General features: G+C 40.8%; 1 protein-coding gene across 2 annotated transcripts in view; it reads left to right on the top strand.

Annotated features, from left to right (window-relative positions):
* Positions 1-17,417, top strand: part of SIMC1 (SUMO interacting motifs containing 1) — a 73,993-nt gene that overhangs the window by 53,357 nt on the left and 3,219 nt on the right. The window contains exons 8-10 of one of the 2 annotated variants that reach the window (XM_021084429.1): positions 4,425-4,581; positions 4,724-4,808; positions 5,556-6,087. In XM_021084429.1, coding sequence (XP_020940088.1) covers positions 4,425-4,581; positions 4,724-4,808; positions 5,556-5,581 — 268 coding nt within the window. In that variant the 3' untranslated portion in view covers positions 5,582-6,087. Of the gene's footprint in view, positions 1-4,424; positions 4,582-4,723; positions 4,809-5,555; positions 6,088-17,417 lie in introns of those variants that run through there. The other variant, XM_005661476.3, reaches the window with a different exon arrangement.

Raw genomic sequence — 17,417 nt, 5'->3', positions numbered from 1 at the left:
TTCTCTGCATCTTGGCCAGCATTTGGTGTTGTCACTATTTTTTATTTTAGTCATTCTGTGTGATGATATCTCATTGTGGTTTTCATTTTAATTTTTCTAATGACTAATGAAGTTGAACATCTTTTCATGTACTTAATTGCCATCTGTATAACATCTCTTTACTAAACTATCTCTTTTCTCTGGTTCTAAATGGATTACTTGCTTTTTTACTGTTGAGTTTTGAGAGTCTTTATATATTCTAGATACTGATCCTTTTTCAGATCTGTAATTTGCAAGTATTTTCTCCCATTCTGTAGTTTGTCTTTTCATCCTTTTTAACAAGACCTTTCATAGAGCAGGTGTTAAATTTTGATGAAGTCCAGCTTATCACTTTTTTCTTTTATGGAAAATGCTTTCATGCCAAAGATTCCTTGGGATTATCTGTGTAGGTCATTATTGTCATCTGCAAGTAGGGATAGTTTTATTTCTTCCTTTCCAATATGCATGCCTTTTATTGCCTTACTGCAATGGCTGGAACTTCCTGTACGATGTTGAATGGCAGTGAAGAAAGAAGACATCTTTCTTTGTTCATGATCTAGGGGAAAGCATTCAGTCCATTAATTATTTATTGATTAATTAAAATATCAGTTCACCATTAGTTATGATGCTAGCTATAGGGGTTTTTGTAGATGTTCATTAATAAATTGAAGAAATTCCCCAACATTCCTAGTTTTCTAGGTTTTTATCATGAATGGATATTAGATTTTATCAAATTGCTTTATCAGCAATTTTTTAATGGTTACTTAATTTACTAGAGTCTGCCTTCAATTAATATTATATCACAGCATGTAGTGTAAGAATCTTATAACTGTGTTTCCATTTACCCTACTCCCATCCTTTGTGCTATTATTGTCATACATTTTACTTTTACATATTTTATAAACTCCAAGATGGATGGAATCATATTTTTGCTTTAAACATCTAGTTGTTTTTAAAAGAAACTCAGAGATGAGGGAGAAAAAGTCTTTATACTACCTATCTGTGATATTGTGACTTATAATAAGGACTATATATATATTTGATCTTCATCCTATTTCTGGAACAGAGCGCTTTTGGAGTTTTGTAAGTGATAGGAGTGATAAAGTTATCTTTTGTTACATTAATGAGGTGTCTTTCAGAAAGCTCCTAGGTGACCTAAAAATGAGGACTGGTGGCCAGTGTTAGAGGATTGGCACTGAAAGTTCCAACCCTCCACTTCCATCCCTTCTCCCCACCCCAGCCCCACCTTCTGGGAGAGAACAGGGCCTGGAAGTTGATTTCAATTACAAGTGGCCAATGATTTAATCAGTAGTTCCTATCTAATGCAACTTCTTTGAAAACCCAAAAGGACTAGGTTCAAAGAGCTTCCAGTTGGTGAACAAGTGGAGATTGCTGGAGAGTAATGTACCCAGGGGGCATGGAAGATCCTCACCATTTCCCCCTATGTTATGCATCTTTTCCATTTGGCTGTTCTTGAGCTATATCCTTCTTGGGATTTTTTTCTCTTTTTTTATTTTGGGCCACCCTGTGGCATATGGAGTTCCCAGGCCAGGGATCAGATCTGAGCTGTAGTTTTGACCTGCAGCAATGCCAGATCCTTAACCCACTGTGCTGGGCCAGGGATCAAACCTGCGTCCCAGTGCTCCAGAGATGCTGGGCATCCCTCTGTACCATAGTGGGAACTCCATTGAGTTATATCCTTTTATAATGGACTGGTAAATTGGGTAAGTAAAGTATTTCTCTGAGTTCTGTGAGCCACTGTAGCAAGTTAATTAAACCTACGGTGAAGGTCCTAGGAACCTTCCAAGCACAGGTTGTGACAGCCTGAACTTTCAATTGGCATTTGAAGGGAGGTTTTTTTTGTTTGTTTGTTTGTTTTTTGAACAGAATTTTTTTTTCTGTTTTTGAGCCCTGATTTGATACAGAGTGTCACAGGCTGGGTCCCATTGCAAACATAGTCTGTATCAAAAGTTTACCTGTTCAGGAGTTCCTGTCATGGTTCAGTGGTTAACAAACTCGAAACATGAGTACGTGGGTTTGATCCCTGGCCTCGCTCAGTGGGTTAAGGATCCGGCGTTGCCATGAGCTGTAGGTCACAGATGTGGATCGGATCTGGCACAGCTGTGGCTGTGGTATAGGCCGGTAGCTGTTGCTCCAATTAGACCCCTAGCCTGGGAACCTCCATATGCTTCAAGTGGGGCCCTAAAAAGCAAAAAAAAAAAAAAAAAAGAATTTGAATTGCTAGAGATGATTGTCCCTCCATTTCCTATTATGTTCAATACATTAAAGTTTTGTTCTTGTCCTTTGTTCATCTCTAGGTTTGCCATGTTGGATTATAAAGCCAGGACAGATGCAAACTCTGGAATAAAAATTGGAAGATGAAATGTTGTTTGAAATAGAAGTTATTGAATAGGAAAACTGTCTTGTGAGAGTAATGGGCCACTTGCAGAGTAGAAATTAGATTTTAAAGGAATTTGGGAAATATCTTACAAATGTAGTAATTTGGAGTCCTTTGCATAAAAGAAGAAAATTTGTCCAGAAGTTATAGAAGAGTACTAAAATACATGCACACACATTAAAGAGATAAAATGTATTTTCACAAATACTGTAGACTTTTTTAAGCTTTCGAATGGTAAGAAGCATAGGTTTAAAAATATTTATGGGAGTTCCCATTTGTGGTTCAGTGGGTTACGAGCCTGACTAGTGTCCATGAGGATGCAGGTTCAATCTACTGGCCTTGCTCAGTGGGTTAAGCATCCAGTGTTGCTGCAAGCTGCAGTGTAAGTCACAGACCCGGCTTGGATCCCACATTGCTGTGACTATGGTGTAGGCCAGCAGCTGTAGCTCTGATTTGATCCCTAGCCTGGGAACTTCCATATGCTACAGGTGCAGCCCTAAAAAGAAAAAAAAAATTGTTCTGCTTTTTAAACTTTGTTTTTACACAAATATGCATGCCTGGTAGAAAAGCAAAAGGAAGGGGAGAAAGGAAAATAAAAATGAATGAATACTTTGTTATTTATCATTTTTAGATGTGGCAGTAATACAAAGAGCCCCCTATTTTTCCAGAGGTTGCAAAACTGCAAAGGGGCAAGATGTTGTAGAAGAAAGAACTCTTAGATCTGGGGCTGGCTCCCTTCCTGCCATCTCCTTATCTGCTCATGAGCCATCTGCTCCTCAAAATTGCTCTGACCAGCAGACCTGGTAGGGACCACCAAACAAACCTTCTGGCAAGAGCCTTTGGGCAGTCCGGAGACGCACCCTGTGCCTCCAAGATTCAAAACGTTTTTTGGAAGCTTACATTGCTTTTAAAACAATGAGTCTAATTCACCTTCCTGAAGCACAACCCTGGCTGTATAGCTGTCCTGCTCAGGAGCCTCTGGATGTGGTCCATCCCACCCTGGCTGGCCAAGCCCTGCACTGCATGGAGTGACTATGTCAAGGGCCAGAGTCTCTCTGGGACTCAAGTCTTGGACTTGAAATTTAAGAAAGCTGCAGTGCCCCAGTTCTATCTTTTTCTTCATTTTTGCCAATGTTTCTGCCTCCACTGAAATGCCTTCTGCCTTGGACCTTCTTTACTCCTCCTAGACCGCCATCACCAGTGCCCCCGCTTCCAGAAGAAGTTGCTTCCAGCCCCCTGACCAAATGCGCTCTGTTCTTTGTCTCAGGAGTGCCCTAGACACCTCCTCCCATCATGCACACATGCCCTGTACTTCATGTTGGTTCCCGCTGCACACGTCTTGCCCCTGTTCAGCTGTCAGGTTTTGAGAGCAACATCCGCCTTTATTTCTCTTAATATTCCTTGTTTGTGCCAAACAGTACCTGGCACATTATGGGCATTCAGAAATATTTAATCTCATGATTATTTCCCTTGGTTTACAGTATGATATAATTCTTTTGCGTTTTTTTGTTTTTTGTTTTTGTTTTTGTTTTGTAGGGAGCTGCAACCGCGGTATATGAAAGTTCTCAGGCTAGAGCTGCAGGTGCCAGCCTACACCACAGCCACAGCAACTCAGGATCCAAGCCCCATCTGCAACCTACGCCACACCTCATGGCAGCGCCAGATGCCCCACCCACTGAGCAAGGCCAGGAATCAAACCCATATCCTCTTGGATACTAGTCAGATTCATTTCCACTGCACCACAACAGGAACTCCCTGTAATTCTTTTTTAACATGTACCAAACTTGCCTTTTTCAAATGTCAAAGACTTTCCCTCCTCTGGTTGATTCGGGAGCAAATCCATTTCTGCTCCGTGCACAAGCTTTGTGATTATGTAGGCCTTCACTGTGTTCCTTCTTAGCCTCCTCTGTTTTAGGGCAAAGGCTGGAGCCTTCAGGGAGAATTCTGGTATATGTTCCTTGAAACAGCAGTTGTGATGGTGAACCCTCTCTCTCTCCTCTCCACGCAGAGAGATGTTCTTTACCACCATGGAAAGCCACCTTCTGCGCTGCAAAGTGCTGGAGATCATATTCCTCCACAGCTGCGAAACACCCACCCGCCTGCCCTTGTCTCTGGCCCAGGCCCTCTATTTTCTAAACAATTCCACGTCACTGCTCAAGTGTCAGGTACATTTTTTCCTCTTTCAGTTCCAGGCCCAGACCACCTTTTCCTTAATCCTTGAGCGTTGTATAAAAGTGACTTGAAAACTGCACAAAACCTTTAACTGTGGAAGGCATTTATCGCCAATTGCTTTTGCTCTCTCTGCAGTCAGATAAAACCCAGTGGCAGACATGGGATGAGCTGGTTGAGCATCTGCAGTTTCTGCTATCCAGTTACCAACACGTTTTAAGAGGTAAGGAGCATTTATTCACAAACAAGGGGTGGAAGTCTCACAGTGGACATTGGTATGAATTAAAGTCATGTAAGGGACTCTAACGTATTAGCTCAAGGAAAGCATTGTTCCTCGGTATAACTGTAAGGAACAAGGGGTGACAGAGCTGGAGCTACGGCTGTAAAAGAGCATTCTCATAGTATTTTTGTTGTGGCAGGTAACACCGCAGTCCTCACAGTCATTAGGTTGTGGAGGCAAGCAGAAGTCATCCTACCATGAGAAAGATTCACTAACGGTGGGACATAGCCTTGGCATCTTTCCCTGCCCCATCACCAGAGTGTCTTGATTGGGTCAATTGCTCACTGAATGTGGACCTTGCAAACATTGTCAGAGCAAATCAGTGGCAAGGTAAAAATGTACATCTTGCAAAAGATGTAAGACACTCTTAAATCTGTGAAAGTGGCTCTGCTCCAGTCCCGGGCAAAGCCAGTGATCCGTGAGGATCTAGGAGACTTAGACTAATTAACACTCAGGGGCAAATATTGACAAGGATAATGATGGAATAGCTGCTTTAAGTAAGAATGATTTGATTAGCCAGGGATTAATGAGGCCCCTGGGAAAATGAATGTAATTATTAATTTCTCAAGGAAAGACAGTAAGTTTACAGGGGAGAACACTGACATTCCTCTTGATGTGATGCCCTGAGAAGGATGCCGCGTCACTTATACCGTGTTCTTGCCAAAATTCATAACCTGAATCTAATTACAGGGAAGCACCAGACAAACCCAGATTGAAGGACCTTTTACAAAGGAACTTGCCTGCACTTTCAGAAGTCCCAATGCCCTAAAAACAAAGAAAGACTGAAGAGCTATAACAAATTAAAAACAAACTAAAGCACATGAATATTAAAGGCAAAACATGACCGTAGATGGGATCCTAAACCAGGAACAAAGAAGCTATAAAGTACATTATTGGAACAATAAGTAAATTTTAAATAGATTATGTGATAGTATTGTATTAACATTAAATTTCCTATTTTTTATAATTTATCCTGGCTTATGAAAGTAAATATCCTTGGTTTTAGGAAATCCCTCTTGAAGTACTGAGGGCCACAGTGTCCAACTTATTCTCGAACAGTAAGGGGGGGAAAAGTGTGTGTGTGAGTGTCTGTAGACACACATATATACATAATTTACCTGCTGTGATCATTTTGAGGTTGAGAAAATAAGATGGTCCTTATACCCTCTTGGGCCTGGAACTGAGGAAGGTGTTACAGAAACATTCAAGAAAAAAAAAAAAAGGACTGGGTTTAAGACAAAAGATCTGCGTTTAAATCCCTCCTCCACTACCTGCTCTGCCACGGGCAGCTAACTTTATGTCTCTAGACCTCAATTTCTTCCTTCTGTAGAATGGGCAATGTAATACATAACTTACCAAGACTGATTATTAATGGACATGAGAAAAAAGTAGGAAGTGCTCAGGCACTGTTAGCAGACCCTCCGTCTGCCTGTAGCCTGGCCCTAGGAGTCAGCTACAAGGTTCTTCTGTGTTCCAGGCGCTTATAACTAAAACATAAGAGAGAGCATTGTCAAGGCCACAGCATGTGGTGTGTGGTTGTGCATTTTTAGCACGCTTAAAGAAAGGTACACATCCCTCTCCAAACAAAGCCCCAGGCAAATGCCATGCGTCCTCAGCCTCACTGAGGTTTATGTAATTGCTTCTTCTGGAGATCTCGCAGAAAGTTGAATATTAAAGCAGGCTGTTTTTGCGTACAGTTCACCATTAACACTTCTTGTTCATTTCTGTTTTGCTTCCCAGGGAATACACCTGGGTCATAGGCACTAGTGACGTAAGATGGGCATGGGATCTACCTTACTGCAGAATATTCTTCTGCTTTGAATAAACGAAGGCCTCAGACCAGTATATATTGACCAAGAATAAACAGGATGTGTCCCAATTCTATTTTGTCCTTAACATCCTTTCCAGCTTCTTTGGAGACCAAGAGTTAAGAAAGAGAAAAAAAATATTTAGAAACGATCATTTGAAAGCAGTGTCCTACAAAGAACACAGCTGAATGGTTCCCTGAAATGGCCAGTGCCTCGTCTGTGGGCATTTTACTGTGAGGGCTTCTTAGTTGTCTCTATCCTCTTCAAGAGGGCTGAGGATGTTGTAGAGGGCATTTTGAGGTCAGCCTGAGCTGTCCAGCTCCAGGGGTGTGGGAAGAAAGGAAGAAGTTGGGGAGCCCAAGCCTCCTCCTCGTTTATGGGAACCCCTCAGCATGGAGGAAGAGCGGGAGGGAGAATAGGTAAATTCACATATATTGGCTCATGTAATCCAATAACTTTGTGGGGGTGAGTACCATCCCCCTTTCACTGATGGGAAAACAGAGGCTGAGAGAAAAGTAAATGCAGGAGTTCCCGTTGTGACTCAGTGGTTAACGAACCCGACTAGCATTCATGAGGATGCGGGTTCGATCCCTAGCCTCGCTCAGTGGGTTAAGGATCTGGCGTTGCCATGAGCTGCAGTGTAGGTCGCAGATGCAACAGCTCCAATTTGACCCCTAGCTTGGGAACTTCCACATGCCGCACGTGCGGCCCTAAAAAGACAAAAAGAAAAGTAAATGCAGAGCCAGGATTCAAACTTAGGTCTGTTTCCAAAGTCTATGTCCATGAAGACACACTGGGAAGATTTTTCTATGAAATCATTGGGTGAAATTTGAAGGTGAGATTCTAAGGAATTTCCAACCCCCATTTTCTAAACCTTCTACACATGATTAAACGACTTTTGTGTAGACCCTTGACCTTGGGGAGAAGTAGATCTCGAACCCCCATGTTTTGTAAATGTTTCCATAGAGGGTAGAGCAGCCCCACTGAGACCTGGATGCTGGGCTGTCAGCTGAGCTCACGTCCCATCTGAGACAATCCATCCCCCACACCCCAGCCTCACAGCCATGCCCCTCAGGTCTGAGCTTTAGCAAATTACAAAGTATTTTCCTGATGCTTGTGAGTACTTAGAACCTCTAAGTCTAGGAATTTAAACATACAGTATTTAAAGGAACAAAAGGTATGCCTTTCCTGAATTCTGCTCTGCTGGTCCACTTAGACAAGGCGATATGGGAGTCAGACACCTCTTCCTTCCAAGAAGGGTTGCACAGCCTTCCTGCAGAGCACTTTCCATGGCAGGGAGAAGAGCAGACTCAGGCAAGATCAGTTCAGTTCCTACATTCATCCAATATTTACCAAATGCCTCCTCTGTGCCTGGCTCCTTGGGAAAACTTCAATGAAGAAGACCAACTTCAGTGAAGTTGACTCTTCAGTGAAGAGGCCCCTGCCCTCATAGAGCTTAACTCTCTAGGGAAGAGATTGACCCTATGAACAAATCTCTGTATATGTCATACCAATAGCAGAACTGCAGTGAAAATAAATGCTGTGAAGGAAAGTGCAAGTATAGAAAATAGGACTTCAGCTGTTCATGGAGGAACCTGAGAAGACCCCCCTGAAGAAGTGATCCTTGGGCTGAGATCACTTGGTACCGGTGTTAGCCAGGCTAATAGGAAGGGTAAAGCTTTCCAGAAAAAAGAAACAGCCTGTCCAAGGGCCTTGAGGCAAGAAGTTGCTTAATGAGTCCAAGGAACATAAAACAAACTGGTAGGACGAGGATGCAGTGAGCAAGGGGAAGAGAGCACAAAATGGGACCCTGACACCAAGAGAGGGTGTGAGGGGCCTTCCTGTAAGGAGTGCGCATTAAGGAATTTCGCCTTGAGTCCATCCAGGTGGTGTTCAGTAAGGGCACTCTCCCTGACATGTGACAAATAGTGTGGCCGAGGACAGAGAGGTCAGAGGAGGGGTAACAATGATGAGGGTGTGGGTGGCGCAGTGGGGAAGGCTGAGGACGGATCAGAAGGACTTTGAAGATCAGTGTGACAGGACTTGGGTGACCGAGGCTGGAGGATGACTCCCAGGGTCCTGTCAGTCCTGACACAGAAAGAAATGGACAATCTGCAGGGCAGATAAAGAGCTCCACGTGACTGTCAGATTAGAGAGTCCTCCTCCAGTGGCGATGATGAAGATAAAATCATAGCTAACCCTGGTATTGACCCTGGATTTACTAATAATACCACCAGCCAAAATATCTTGAGCCAGGCCTTGTGCTAAACCCTTTGCATAGATCACCTCACACAGTAATCACACAAACCTCTGATGTAAGAAGTCTCGTCCCTACTGAAGCATAAAATCCAAGGCCTTGCCAACTGGACCAGAATGGTTCAAGTCCACTGGCCAAGACTTCTTCCCCTTGAACAGTACTTAGGTGGGCACGGCCAACCTTTGCTTCTTTGGATTTCCTGCATTAATGAATTCCACTCTTCTTGGTCCCAATCCAGGTCTTCCCTGTCCCACTCTATTCAGCCAATTCTTTCCCTTCTTTCAAAGTCATTTTTATATTTTTCAAGGGAGCACATGCTTCGTTTAAGAAAATCAAATTCTGGAGCTCCCATTGCGGCTCAGCGGATTGAGAACCCAACATAGTCCATGACAATATAGGTTCAATCCCTGGCCTCACTCGGTGGGTTAAGGAGCTGGTGTTGCCGCAAGCTGCCTGTAGGTTGCAAATGGGGCTCAGATCCCGCATTGCTGCGGCTGTGGTTTAGGCCAGAAGCTGCGGCTCTGATGTGACCCCTAGCCTGGAAACCTCCATGTGCTGCAGGTGCGGCCCTAAAAAGACAAAAAAAAGAAAAGAAAATTAAATTCCACTAAAAGGCTCTTGTCCCACTCTGACCTTTCTCCCCCAGCAGCAGAGTGAGCTAGAGCACATTTCCCTGCTTAAAACCCTTCAGGTCTTTCCCTTTGCTTTCAAAGACCAAACTCCAGGTTGTTCTGTGGCCCAGCCCACCTTCCAGTTTGATCTAGTCCTACTCGCCCTCTTACTACCCGGACTTTACCTCCAGTTCTCCAAACAAGCTTTCCCTGCGTCACGGCATTTGCGCTTATTCTGTCTACCTGGGCTGCTTTGCCACGAGTCCTTTACATGCTTACCTCCTTCTCATCCTTGGGGATGAGGCCCTTCCCCGACCAGAGCACGCTGCTTCCCTCATTTCCCCCATGTTTCTGTTTATCACAGCAACCAATTTATTTATTTGGTTGCACTCACCAAAACTGTAATTGTTTTTGTTGGCTTGTTCACGGTCAGGCTTCCTGTAGCCAGAATGTCAGTCCATGAGGGCTGGGCCCCAGTCTCTGACCCCACTCTACCCCCGGAGTCTAGCCCAGTTCCAGAGACAGAATAGGTGCTCACTGTAAATGTTCATTGATTGAATGTTGAAAGGGCTCTGCAGTGACATCTCAAGGCAGCTTTGCCTCTTACGTTTCCAGATTTTTTGGACCCTCTGCAGTGTATTTGTTGTCCTTTTTTCAATTTACAGTTAGGCCATTGTAATACATTTAGAAGGACTTTACCTGAAAAAAATATCTGAAGGTTGAGGTAAAACACATTGAGCCTATTATTTGAAAATATAAGCGAATATATTGCTTAAAAATAAGTTTATTCTGTTTCCCAAATTCCTGGACACTGTAGTTCAGTCCTACAAATAACCCTGTTAATGAAGGTGCCATTACCCCCATGTTATCAATGAGATGGAGAAAATGATGCTATTGTGACCTCTGGTGCACTTGGGAGCTAGGAAGTCCACAGAGCTCTTCTCAGTTCATTGGTCATATGCATGACATGTGTTCCTTTGCCTCAATATCACACACTTCCAGAACCCTGTTGGGACGGATCTGTGGATTTGGGATGAGATTCCTTTAGAACTTTGTGCTTTTCCCCAGCATTTTATTTTTGGATCTACCAAAAAGTTTAAAGAGTAGTACAATATACACCTACATACACTTAATCTTGACTCACAAGCTGTTAACATTTTGCCACATTTGATTTATCTATTGATCCATCTATATGCCTTTTTCTTTGTTTGTTTGTTTGTTTTGCTGAACCAGTTGAGAAAGAATAAGTTGTGCTGTCATAGCCCCTCATGCTTAAATACTTTAACTTAAGAGTGAGAATATTCTCCTACATATCACTGTTCATCATGCCGCTGAGGAAATTTGTCCTTGTTAGAATATTATCTAATACACCCCAATAATATCCTTTTAGGTGTTCAGTTTTGCTTTGAGCCGGGATTCCGTCAGGTATCACACATTGTACTTGGTGGTTTCATCCTTGGGTCTCCTGGCATCTAACACAGATCCCAGCCTGTACTTGTTTTCCATAATATGGAAATTTTCGAAGAGTCCAGGCCAGTTATGTTATAGAACGCCCCATAATCGAGGTTGGATAGTTATTCTCTCATATCAGCAAGAACAGGAATAGATGAGGATGCACACCCTTCCCAGTATATGACATCAAAATGCAGTAACGTCAATTTGGTTTGGGGACTGTCTATCAGATTTCTCCATTTTTGTCTTTGTTATTAGTAAGTGATCCAGAGGATAAAACTTGGAGAGTCAATATCCTGTTTAGCCTTTTTTTTTCTTTGCTTATATTTTTATTGGATTTTTTATTTGGATTTTTTATTTTAATTTAGTTTTTATCTTACACTGGAGTATAGTTGATTTACAATGTTGTGTTGGTTTCAGGTGTACAGCAAAGTGATTCAGTTATTTATATATATATATATACACACGCATATATATATATACATACATATACGTATATCTGTTCTTTTTCAGATTCTTCTCCCGTATAGATATTTACATAATATTGAGTAGAGTTCCCTCTGCTATGCTGTAGGTCTTTGTTGATAATCTGTTTTATATAGAGTAGTATGTATTTGTTAATCCCAAACTCCTAATTAATCCTTCTCCCAGCCTTTCCCCTTTGGTAACCATAAGTTTATTTTCAAAGTCTGTGAGTCTGTTTCTGTTTTGTAAATAGTCCTTCATTTTTTTAGATTCCACATATAGGTGATATCATATGATATTTATCTTTCTCTGTCTGACTTACCTCACTTAGCAAATAATCTCTAGGTCCATCTACTTTGCTGCACATGGCATTATTTCATTCGTTTTTATACCTAACATTGCATGGTGTGTATGTACCACGTCTTCTTTATCCATTCCTCTGTTGATGGACATTTAGGTTGCTTCCATGTCTTGGCTTTTGTAAATAGTGCTGCAGTGAACATTGGGGTGCATGCTTTCAAATTATAGTTTTCTCAGGATATATGCGCAGGAGTGGGATTGCTGGATCATATGGTAGTTCTAATTTTAGGTTTTTCTGGAATCTTTATACTGTTCTCCATAGTGTTTGCACCAATTTACATTCCCATTTGCAGTGGAGGATGGTTCCCCTTTCTCCACACCATTTCCACCATTTGATGGCCTTTCTGACTGGTGCAAAGTGATACCTCATTGTAGTTTTGCCTTGCATTTTTCTAACAATTAGTGGTGCTGAACTATCTTTTTTTTTTTTTTTTTTTTGTCTTTTTTGCTATTTCTTGGGCCGCTCCCGCGGCATATGGAGGTTCCCAGGCTAGGGGGTGAATTGGAGCTGTAGCTGCCAGCCTACGCCAGAGCCACAGCAACTCGGGACCCGAGCCGCGTCTGCAACCTACACCACAGCTCACGGCAACGCAGGATCGTTAACCCACTGAGCAAGGGCAGGGACTGAACCCGCAACCTCATGGTTCCTAGTCGGATTCGTTAACCACTGCGCCACGACGGGAACTCCGGTGCTGAACTTTCATGTTCTTTTTGGCCGTCTGTCTGTATTCTTTGGAGAAATGTCTCTTTAAATCTTCTGCTCGTTTTTTAATTCGGTTGATTATACACACACACACACACACACATACATTGAGCTGTATGATCTATTTGTATATTTCGGAGAGTAATCCCTTGTCAGTCATTTCATTTACAAATATTTTCTCCTATTCTGTGAGCTGTCTTTTTGTTTGTGGTTTCCTTTGCTGAGCAATAATAATAATAATAATAATAATATCTTTACAGCTGCACCTGAAGCATATGAAAGTTCCCAGGCTAGGAGACGAATCAGAGCTGCAGCTGCTGGCCTACAACACAGCCACAGCAACACCAGATACAAGCCACATCTGCAACCTACACCATAGTTTGCAGCAACACTGGATGCTTAACCCACTGAGTGGGGCCAGGGATCAAACCCACATCCTCATGGATACTGTGCCAGGCTCTTAACCCACTGAGCCACATGGGGAACTCCTGTGCAAAAAAATTAAGTTTAATTAGGTCCCATTTGTTTAATTTTCATTACTCTAAGAGGTGGATCCAAAAATATATTGCTACAATTTATGTCAAAGTGTGTTCCACCCATGTTTTCCTCTGAGTTTTGTAGTATCCAGTCCTATATTTAGGTCTTTAATCTATTTTGAGTTTATTTTTGTGTATGGTGTTAGAGAGTGTTCTAATTTCATTCTTTTACATGTGGCTGTCCAGTTTTCCCAGCACCACTTATTGAAGCAACTGTCTTCTCCATTGTGTATTCTTTCCTCCTTTGTTGTAAATTAATTGACCATAGACGTGTGGGTTTATTTCTGGGCTTTCTATCCTGTTCCATTGATCTCTACGTCTGTTTTATGCCAATATCATACTGTTTTGATGACTATAATTTTGTTGTATAGTCTGAAGTCAGGGAGTCTGATTCCTCCAGCTCTGCTTTCCTTTCTCAGGATTACTTTGGCCATTTGGAGTCTTTTATGTTTCCATACAAATTTAAAAATTTTTGTTCTAGTTCTTTGGAAAATGCCATTAGTGATTTTGTAGGGATTGCATTGAATCTGTAGATTGCCTTGGGCAGTACAGTCATTTTGACAATATTGATTATTCCAATCCAAGAGCATGATATGCCTTTCCATCTGTTTGTGTCATCTTTGATTTCTTTCATCAACATCTTATAGTTTTTGATATACAGGTCTTTTTAGTCTCCTTGTGTAAATTTATTCCTAGGTACTTTATTCTTTTTGATGCGATGGTAAATGGGATTTTGCAACCAGTGACTGTTTTATTTCTTCCTTTCCAATTTGGATTCTTTTTATTTCATTTTCTTCTCTGATTGCTGTAACTAGGACTTCCAAAACCATATTGAATAAAAGTAGTGAGAGTGGACATCCTTGTCTTGTTCCTGATCTTAGAGGAAATGATTTCAGCTTTTCATCATTGAGTAAGATGTTAGCTGTGGGTTTATCATATATGGCCTTTAGTATGTTGAAGTCTGGTCCCTCTATGCCCACTTTCTGGAGAGTTTGTGTCATAAATGATGTTGAATTTTGTTAAAATCTTTTTCTGCATATATTGAGATGATCATGTGGTTTTTATTCAATTTTTTTAATGTGGTGTATCATACTGATTGATTTTTGGATATTGAAATATCCTTGCATCCCTGGGATAAATCCCTCTTGATCATGGTACATAATCCTTTTAATGTATTGTTGGATTCAGTTTATCAGTATTTGGTTGAGGTTTTTTGCATCTATGTTCATCAGTGATATTGGCCTGTGATTGTTTTTTTATGCTGGTATCTTTGTCTGGTTTTGGTATCAGGGAAATGGTGGCCTCCTAGAATGAGTTTGGGACTGTTCCTTCCTCTGCAATTTGGGGGAATAGTTTGAGAAGGATACGTATTAAGTCTCCTCTGATTGGTGGAATTCACCTGTGAAGCCATCTGGTCCTGGACTTTTGTTTGTTGGAAGTTTTTAAATTACAGTTTTCATTTTAGTACTTGTGACTGGTTTGTTCATATTTTCTATTTCTTCCTGGATTAGTCTTGGAATATTGTGCCTTTCTAATAATGTGTCCATTTCTTCTAGATTGTCCATTTTATTGGCATATAGTTACTTTTAGTAGTCTCTTGTGATCCTTTGAATTTCTGTGGTGTCAGTTGTAACTTCTCCTTTTTCATTTCTAATTTTATTGATTTGAGCCCTCTCCCTTTTTTCCAATGAGTCTGGCTAAAGGTTTTTCAATTTTATCTTTTCAAAGAACCAGCTTTTAGCATTATTGATTTTTTTCTCTTGTTTTCTTCACCTCTATTTCATTTACTTCTGCTCTAATCTTTATGACTTCTGTCCTTCTGCTAACTTTGGGTTTTGTTTGTTCTCCTTTCTCTGGTTGCTTTAGGTGTAAAGTTAGGTTATTTATTTGAGATTTTTCTTATTTCCTGAGGTAAGATTGTATTGCTTCAAACTTCCCTCTACAACTACTTTTGCTGTGTTCCACAGGTTTTGGATAGTCGTGTTTTATTTTCATTTGACTCTTTTTTTATTTCCTCTTTGCTTTCTTCAGTGATCCATTGGTTGTTTTTTAACATATTGTTTAGCCTCCACATGCTTATGTGTTGTTGGCTTTTTTTATGTTTTTTTCTTGTAGTCAATTCTAATCTCATAGTGTTGTGGTTGTAAGAGAAGCTTGATGTGATTTCAGTTTTCTTAAATATACTGAGGGTTTCTTTGTGATTTATCCTGGAAAATGTTCCATGTGCACTTGAGAAGAATGTGTGTTCTGCTGCTTTCAGATGGAATGTTCTAAAATATCAATTAAGTCCATGTGTCATTTAAGACCTGTGTTTCCTTATTGATATTCTCTCTGCATGATTTGTCCATTGCTGTAAGTGGACTGTTAAAGACCCCATTATTTTTGTGTCATTATCAGTTTCTCCTTTTATGATTGTTAGCATCTGTCTTATATATTGAGGTCCTCCTATGTTAGGTGCATATATATTTAGTTGTTATATCTTCTTCTTGGATTGATCCCTTGATCATTATGAAGTTTCCTTCCTTTCTCTTATAACAGCCTTTATTTTAAAGTCTGTTTTGTCTCATATGCGTATTGCTACTCCAGCTTTCTTTTGATTTCTGTTTGCATGAAATACCTTTTCCCATCCTCTGCTTTCAGCCTGTATGTGTCCCTAGATCTGAAGTGAGTCACTTGTAGACAGCATATATATGGGTCTTATTTTTGTATCCATTCATCCAGTCTGTGTCTTTTGGTTGGAGAATTTGATTCTTTTACATTTAAGGTAAGTATCGATATGTGTGTTCTTAATGCCATTTTGTTAATTCTTTTGGATTTGTTTTTCTAGGTCTTTTTTCTTCCCTTCCTCTTTTATTTTCTTCTCTTGTGATTTTATAACTATCTTTAGTGTTGTGTTTACTTTTTGTGTGTGTATCTATTATAGATTTTTGGTTTGTAGTTAACAGGAGGTTTTGATATAGCAGTCTACATATATATACTAGATTGTTTTAAGTTGCTAGTCTCTTAATTTCAAATGCATTTCCAATATCTTACATTTATACTCTTCTCACAGTTGCTGGCTTTGATATCATATTTGTCTACATATGATTTCCTACCTTTACTGCGTTTGTCTATACCAGTGAGCTTTCCCACTCATAATGTTCTTGTTTCTAGATGTGACCTTTTCTTTTCTACCTAGAAAAGTTCCTTTAGACTTTGTTGTAAAGCTGGTTTGGTGGTACTGAATTCTCTTAACTTTTGCTTGTCTGTAAAGTTTTTTATTTCTCCATTGAATCCGAATGAGACCCTTGATGGGTAGAGTATCTTGGGTTATAGGTTTCTCCCTTTCATCACTTTACCTTTTTTTTTAGGGCCGCATCCACGGCATATGGAGGTTCCCAGGCTAGTGGTCAAATTGGAGCTACAGCTGGTGAGCTACACCAAAGCCACAGCAACGCCAGATCCAAGCCACATCTATGACCTACACCACAACTCACTGAAATGCTGGATCCTTAACCCACTGAGCAAGGCCAGGGATCGAACCCACATCCTCATGGTTACTAGTCAGGCTTGTTACCACCGAGCCACAACAAGAACGTTCCCTTTCTTGTTTTTAATATTTTCTCTTTGTCTTTAATTTTTGCCATTTTGATTACTACATCTTGGCATGTTCCTCCTTGGGTTATTTTATCCTGTATGGGACTCCTTGTGCTTCCTGGATTTGAGTGTTTCCTTTCCCATGTTAGGGAAGTTTTCAGCTATTATCTCTTCAGATATTTTCTCAGGCCTTTTCTCTCTCTCTCTTCTCCTTCTGGAACTCCTATATGCACATATTGGTGTGTTTAATGTTGTCCCATTTCTCATTTCTTTTCATTCTTTAATCTATTCCACAGCAGTGATTTCCACCAATCTGTCTTCCAGATCACTTATTCATTCTTCCACCTTATTCTATTGATTCTTTCTAGTGTATTTCCCATTTCTGTTATTGTATTATTTATCTGTTTGTTCTTCAAATCTTCTAGCTCATTGTTAAACATTTCTGGTATCTTCTTTTCTGTGTCTCCATTCTTTTCCCCAGATCTTTGATCAACTTTACTATCATTACTGTGAATTCTTTTTCAAATAGATTGCCTCTCTCCACTTCACCTAGTTGTTCTTTTGGCGTTTTATCTTGTTCCTTGGTCTGGAATATATTTCTCTGCCATCTCGTTTTGTCTTTCTGTGTTTGTGGTCTCTGTTCCTCAGGCTGCAGGATTGAAGTTCCTGTGGCTTCTGGTGTCTACCCCATGGTGGGCAAGGTTGGTCCAGGGTTTTGTGAAGGCTTCCTGATGGGAGGGACTGGTGCCTTCCCACTGGTGGAGCTGGGTCTTGTCCCTCTGGT

Source organism: Sus scrofa, chromosome 2, assembly GCF_000003025.6.
Source record: "Sus scrofa isolate TJ Tabasco breed Duroc chromosome 2, Sscrofa11.1, whole genome shotgun sequence".
Lineage (NCBI taxonomy): Eukaryota > Metazoa > Chordata > Mammalia > Artiodactyla > Suidae > Sus > Sus scrofa.
The sequence above is the reverse complement of the archived record's forward strand: the minus strand, read 5'-3'. Positions and strand labels throughout refer to the sequence as shown.